The 7,459-nt window shown below is 39.5% G+C and overlaps 1 protein-coding gene across 1 annotated transcript; it reads left to right on the top strand.

Moving 5' to 3' along the window:
- Window positions 1-2,724: 2,724 nt before the first annotated feature.
- Window positions 2,725-3,855, top strand: LOC117305529 (tyramine receptor Ser-2-like). The gene has a single exon (XM_033790406.1). The coding sequence runs from the start codon at window positions 2,725-2,727 to the stop codon at window positions 3,853-3,855; it is 1,131 nt and encodes a 376-aa protein (XP_033646297.1).
- Window positions 3,856-7,459: the final 3,604 nt, after the last annotated feature.

The following is a 7,459-nucleotide window of genomic DNA, read 5'->3' as shown; positions in this document are numbered from 1 at the left end:
CTAACTTTACTAGTCACTGACTCTAGACCAATCTCCGATTGGTTAGTTTAAAAAATCACTGAATATGTATACAATTAAGTTTGAATAATTTTGGCGACCATCTTGGCGGCCATCTTTGATATCTCTAGTTCATCGGGTTTTGTTTTCACTGTTAACATCCCATTTGTGTTTAAGGACCCTAAAAGGCACCCCAAACTATGGTGTAGGTTAGTTTTATCTAGCAAAATAAAATATTGCAACATTAATGCCCTAGTTTTGTCATGAGCCACTGCTCTGATTACTGCCTTCTGTTATTGCGAAACTTGTACCTGGATGAAAGGCACTGAGCCTACACGCTCTTCTTTCATGCGCAAGGTGAGGTCACACACACACGCACACCCACCGGTACAGCACTCCTATACACGTTAGGGGACACCTTTTGTACTTTCTGTTGTTCCTGTATTGAAGCAATCCCCATTGGTTTTGTACACAAATGACTAGTGAGGACACCTGAAAACAAAGAACCGACTAAAGTGAGGACCTAATGTCCCTTTTGTTAATTAATGTCCTCGGAGGGTAGATACAAACACACACACACAAGTGTGTCAACACCTGCACTCGGGGACCCTCCTTTGTTCAACTCTTTGTGATAGCAACCGGGGACCACAATGATCTTTCCTTTGTGATAGCAACCGTGGACCTATTGTCCCTTTTGTAATAGGTCCCCGATTTGAATGTGGATACCTACCCACACACGCAAACACACTACACGCATATTTAATATGGTGTATAACTTGGCCTTCTCTTTGTTCTCCCCTTGTTTGGAAATTTTTCAGACGTCCCCATTGGTTTTGTACACAAAAACTACCGAGGACTATCAATTCCCGGAGTGCCTTTACCCGGATCCTCGGTTATCAATAGTAGACATGACCACCCCCTTCCTCCACCTCTCCCCTTTCTCTAATAGGTATTAGGGATGTTACCCTCTCAAGTCACATTCATCATTTTAATTTTAAAGTCACCTGGAAATAGAATTGTTTGTCACGATTTATATGTTTAAAAATATAAATATAGTTGTTAGGGGGGCTGACTCCGCCTACCCCTTTTGTGACGTCAATCGAGACAGACTTTGCGTGGATGCGTAGAATAAACACACGTGCAAAGTACATGTACGGTCCAAGTCGTGAGTTTGTACGTTTCAAAAAAGGTGTTTTCTGCATTGCCGGAAAAATTTAAAAAAAACAATTTTTTAAGCGTACAAACACAAGCATGTTTACTCTACGCATTGCATGCAAAGTCTGCCTCGATTGACGTCACGAACAGCGCCCTCTCGGGTCGGGCTTACTCTTAAATTTGTCAATAACATAAGAACTAATCACATTCCACTCATCAAAACACATATATTAGTGACAACAGCTTTATTTTGAAAAAATTCCACTTCTAGGTGACTTTAAATTAATTTACGAAATGGAGGATTAAGAACTGTCTTTGCGTCTTTGATAGTCTATCCAAGCAAAGTACTACAACTCAAGATGATAATACAACAATAATTGCCAGATTCAGTTCTCTCGAACATAAGTCATTGCGGGGGAAATGTTTCACATACAACGATATAGTAGTAGCACGCTTTCACTTTAAAGACACTGGACACTAATGGTAATTGTCAAAGACCAGTCTTCTCAACATAATGCATAAAATAACAAACCTGTGAAAATTTGAACTCTATTGGTCATCGAAGTTGCGAGATAATAATGAATAATTTATTCGGCCAAATACAAGACACTATAACGTTCACAAAAATACAGTATTATACTACAAGTAAACAGAATCAGGAAAACTAGCAAAAACAATAGTATAAATCAAAATTGCTAAAATAGAATAAATAATATTGACAAGAAATTATCGTGGAAAGTTACTTCTTTCTCGAAAAGCACTCCACTTCAAAGGGAGCCGTTTCTCACAATGTTATATACTACCAACCTCTCCCCTTACTCGTTACCAAGTAAGGTTTTGTCCTTATTATTTTGAATAAGTACCAAAAGTCTCCACTGCCTTTAAGATTAAACAATTCTAGTTGTTTATCCTAATACCAGTCATGTGCCTTTATGCTTTATGGTCTGCAAATGCCATGTTTAATCACAATTTTGAGATACAGACAGAAACCCTTAAAATTAACATATGCAATTGAATAATAATGTGACACACGGTTTCATAATTTCAAAATACATAATTTTTGTACCGAGAGTGAATCCAACCCAATCAATCATCAAAAGCCTTTCAGTCAAGTCGGTTTCGCTAGCAAAATTGCTTTGATATTAAATCTTTTAGTTGATTTATAATGACGTGCATGAGTTTACCTAATGTCATAATTAGTGATAATGACACACTATGAGAGATGGGCAAACCACTATAGAACAACCTTGAAAGGAAAAGAGGATGATGTGTAAATTCTTTACAGTTTATTAGAGCAGTTTATGCGTTCATGATTTCATATTATGATGAATGGGGCGAGTACGTCTCGTGTAGATTGTTGAACCGTTACCCAGTTATAATTCGCAAGGCTTATATGACTACACGGTGATACGCTGAATATTGATGGGTCACTAATATTTTGTGACTTTCCTGTGCGACGCTACTTTTTGTGCTAGGCTTAAGGAATAGCGATAAGAGCAATTACACCGCAATTTAACAGTGGCTTACGTTTACTGGTGCCAGTGAGTTGGAGAGGACATACACCGTTTGATCATGGAGGAGGGGACGGCAGGCATCATCTTCAGTCTCGTAACCTGCTCCCTCATCATGCTGATTGGAATCCCAGGAAACTGCCTGATCATACGGGTGTTCTGGTTGAAGAAACGCAAGACCAGCACCCGCATCCTGATACTGAGTCTTGCCTGGGTAGATCTCGCCAGCTGCTTCATGCTGGCCAACAGAATCGCGGTTTTCACGATAACTCTGGCAGGTGGGACAACCCCATATATCTTGAGACTCTTCGATTTTCTTCTTGTGACCGCAATATCGACCTCGGTCTCTCTCACTGCTGTTATTGCATTTGACCGTTACGACAGCGTGTGCCGCCCGAACAGACGTCTTCTCAATGAAAAGCGCGCCAAGGGTGCGTTTATCTGCACGGTTGTCTACAGTGTGATATTAGGCATTCCCCACCTTACATACGTGATTGGTGTCAAAATAGAAACAATTGTTATTTTGGCTTTTCAGATATTTTGTTATATCGTGGCTCTTACTATGGTAGTTGTTTGCTACCTGAAGGTCTACTCGACCATCCGGAATCACGTTAGGGTCGGCACGTGGAGAACACATTCAATAGAAAAGCTAAAACCGCTTAGTGACAAACAACGTAGCAATGACTTGGAGTTGGAAAGGGGCACTGCTCCGGTGACTCCATCCGCGATTCCGTCTGGTTCTGATAAAACAGAAGCAGATAGTATTCCTGAGTCAAGGTTGATGAAACAGGGACACTCAGGGCCAAATGCGGATAGGGAATTGATCGATGCAATCAGTACGACCGTGACTCGCCGGGACCCACATCCACGGAGGAACGTCGAGCGGGGGCGGTCGAACCGGAACCCATCAACGACACGTCGGCGGGGAGCTGACGTTCAGAGCAAGACAACACGGATGCTTCTCTTGACCAGTGTTGTCTTCTTGGTCCTATGGCTACCGTACTGGATTTACGTCACCTTTCGATATGCACACTATCTCAATGCAGAACTTGTCAACGATGGGTTTTACGGATTTTTCAAAAGCCTTTCTACTGTCGTGTACATAAACAACGCTATAAACCCGTTTCTTTATGGACTAGCGAACCAACGCTTCCGCCAGGATTGCAAAGATGAACTTAAGAAATGTCTATAAGTTTTGTTTTATTATAAGACCCCTTGGATAGGACGTCTCGAGCCCAAAACGGTCCGCCATATAGACCTTTATCATGCTATCACCATCTTGGTCATGTTCCCTGTTTCCATAACAGTAATGAATGCTAACATTCATTGCGCATGGTACCAGACTATTATTTCGTCCAGCCTCAGTTTGGTTACAATGAGTTGGAATGGAGTAAAATCAAGATGGCCACACCGTGATAAAGGTCTAAAGTGTTCAATGAAGAGTTACCACCGACGCGTGCACATCTCCGTTATTTGGTATCAAAGATGGCGGCCAATGTTAGGCGTCTGTTAAAGCCATGTGGTGCATGAGCGTTTTTGAATAACACACCAAAGCATATCTTGGTGTTTGGATGTTCACCCGCTAAACTGAATTTAGCCCCAATGGAAGACTTTGGAACGCTAGGTGGCAGCTGACTTGGCAGGTAAACTTCAATCGTTCACGTAATGAGAATAACAATAATAAATAACAAACAGTTTTTATATAGCGCTTTTCACACCCAAAGGGCTTCTCCAATCGCTTCCAACATTATTTACCCTGGTCATTGGGCCGTTACTAATTCCTTAAACCATCTCAGCTCCCTGAGGAGTATACAGCCTGTGCAACATTAATATTATGCGCTACTCGGCTAACCCAATCACAAGAACCATCTCTGCCCTCGTACAGGATACCCATGACCCCTGGGTAGAGAGAAGCAATTAAAGTGTCTTACACAAGTGTCACGACCGGGATTCGAACCCACACCTGCTGAACAGAAGCACATGAGCTTGAGTTCTGAGCATGCGCACATTACCGAGAACAATTAAATTTGCCTGGTAAGTCTGCTGCCACCAAGCGTCCAAAATAATGTGCTCTTGATATTCTTATAACTGTAACCATAATTGAAGAGCAAATCGAAGAAGGAACATTCTATGATCACACCATTTGTCATCTTCCACATGACATCCAGAACATCCGCAAAGGCACAACCTCTATTCAGTGATCAGCACATAGCCGCGTATATATAAATATTTTGGACACTATTGGTAACTACTCCAAATATTATTTGCCTAAAAACTTACTTGGTCATGAGCATGCAATGGAGAGCTGTTAATAATACAAACCATCGGGAAAAAGGCTTCCTCTCAAGTAAACTAGCTTTTTTTTTTAGAATTATCCGAGAAAGACTTCAGGCCTGAAGCCTTTTTAAGACATCTGAAAGAACATATATTTGTGCAACAGAGGTGTATTTTCATTCATTGTTTTCTTGCATTTTTATGACCAATCGAGCAAAACTTTTCATATAACTACTGGTCTTTGACAATTACCAAAAGTGTCCATATTTTAAGAAAAAAACAAACTGTACAGCCATTTCTGGATCATTCTGATTTGAATATCTTGTGGCCACTATTGGTATGTGTCAAAGACTAGTCTTCACAGTTGGTGTATCTCAACAATATGCATAAAATAACGAACCTGTGCAAATTTGAGCTCAATCTGTCGTCGAAGTTGCGAGACAATAATGAAAGAAAAAATACCCTCATCACACGAAGTTGTGTGCTTTCAGATGCTTGATTTCAAGACCTCAAACTCTAAATCTGAGGTCTCGAAATCAAATTCGTGGTAAATTACTTCTTTCGCGAAAACTACATTACTTCAGAGGGAGTCGTTTCTCACATTGTTTTATACTATCAACCTTTCCCCATTACTCATAATCAAGTAAGGTTTTGTGATAAAAATTATTTTGAGCAATTACCAATAGTGTCCACTGCCTTTAAAGATGTAAATGATATTTTGAAAGTTTTTATTTGACAAAACCTCCACAGGCCATTATTAATCAGGAGTTTGATTCGAAACTTATTTTTGTGTGTGCATTATTGTTACGACCTGTCTCCCCCTTCCGAAATCAATGAATTAGAGGAACACGTTGCCATGGATCGGTCGAGTTGGTCTTTGAAAAGCGTTCTGTAACCGTTTGTTATAAAATGCATATGGGTAGAAAGATGTTGTAAAAGTATAATACAATGATCCACACAAATACGGCTCGAAATAGTGTGGTTTCTTTTTACCTCGTCGACTAACACGGTCGGCCATTTATGGGAGTCAAATTTTTGACTCCCATAAATGGCCGACCGTGTTTGTTCGCGACGTAAAAGGAAAACCGTGCCATTTTGAGTGATACTTGTGTGGATCATTGTATTCTACTTTTAAAACATCCTTCTATAACCACATGTATTTCATAACAAACGGTTTCAACTCTTTGTATAGACCAACTCGTCCGATCCAAGGCAACGTGTTCCTTTAACCATTAGAATTAAGGTTTTTTCTTGGGTCTCAAGATTTAAAAAAAAAAAAAAAAAAAACAATCCTTGACAAAGTTTCTATAGGTCGTTATGTCATTCGATAGTATGTAAAAAAGTTCTTTGGCGAGGCGAAGATGATGCCTAAATTATTAACTGGGGTTTCCGAGTATTTTCTTTTCGCTGAAGGTCTTGGAAAGCATTGAGGATGCACCGCAATCTTAATTGATAAAGTACGGAGCCCATAAAGGGACAAAGTTTTATTATTAAAAAATATTTCGTCACCCTCGAAATATAATTTCGTTCCCTCGAAGAAAACAAATTGTTCCACCTAATAACATTTCGAGGGAATGAAATTATAATTTGTACAAATAAACCTTATCCTTTTAAGAGCTCTGTAAATATAGTTAATTCACTTTCGTAGAAACACTAGGATTTGTGTGCGTAGCATATACACATTAGCAAAGGGCAATTTGTCATTTTTGATCATCAATGCTATCAATGATGACTTTATGCATATTTAAAGGCATTGGACACTATTTTTAATTACTCAAAATAATTTGTAGAATAATACTTACTTAGTAACGAGCAATGGAAAGCTGTATAGATAGCATATACAATTGTAAGAAACGGCTCCCTCTGTCGTACATGTTATACCGTAGTTTTTGAGAAAGAAGTAATTTCACAGTAAAATGTTTGATTTGAGTTTGAGAGCTCAGCTGAGGCGCGGCGAGGGTGTTTTTTTTTATTCATTTCTCTCGCAACATCGAACGACCATTTTGAGTTCAAATGTTCACAGATTTGTTATTTTATGCATTTGTTGAGATACAACAAGTGAGGTGCGCTACTAAGACTACAATATTTACAGAGTAACCTTCCGCGTCTACATATGATTGATTGAATAGTGCCAAGACAAAAATGCACTCACAAATAATATGGCGTTGTCATAACGTCTTTAGACCGGCCCATTTCCCATTGTTTTCCCTGGTTTCCGTTTGACACCTTTAATGGGAATTCTACAACGCGATTGACTCCCATGGGCACGGCACTAACTTGATTGATCTCACTAAACATCATGCTCGGGTGATAATGGATCCATCAGTGGCGGAACAAGAAACATTAAACAGTGGAGAGGAAATTAAAAATATAATCTGTATGCCCCCCCCCCCTTTACGTATTATTATCGTCTAGGTACAAAATACTGTTTGTGCTTCAAGGGAAGTTAATTTAGTTTTTGTAACAGTTTGATTGTTTTGAGTCCCATATAAATATAGACACGTACAATAAACCTAACCTGT

This window comes from Asterias rubens, chromosome 2 (genome assembly GCF_902459465.1).
Source record: "Asterias rubens chromosome 2, eAstRub1.3, whole genome shotgun sequence".
Lineage (NCBI taxonomy): Eukaryota > Metazoa > Echinodermata > Asteroidea > Forcipulatida > Asteriidae > Asterias > Asterias rubens.
The sequence above is the reverse complement of the archived record's forward strand: the minus strand, read 5'-3'. Positions and strand labels throughout refer to the sequence as shown.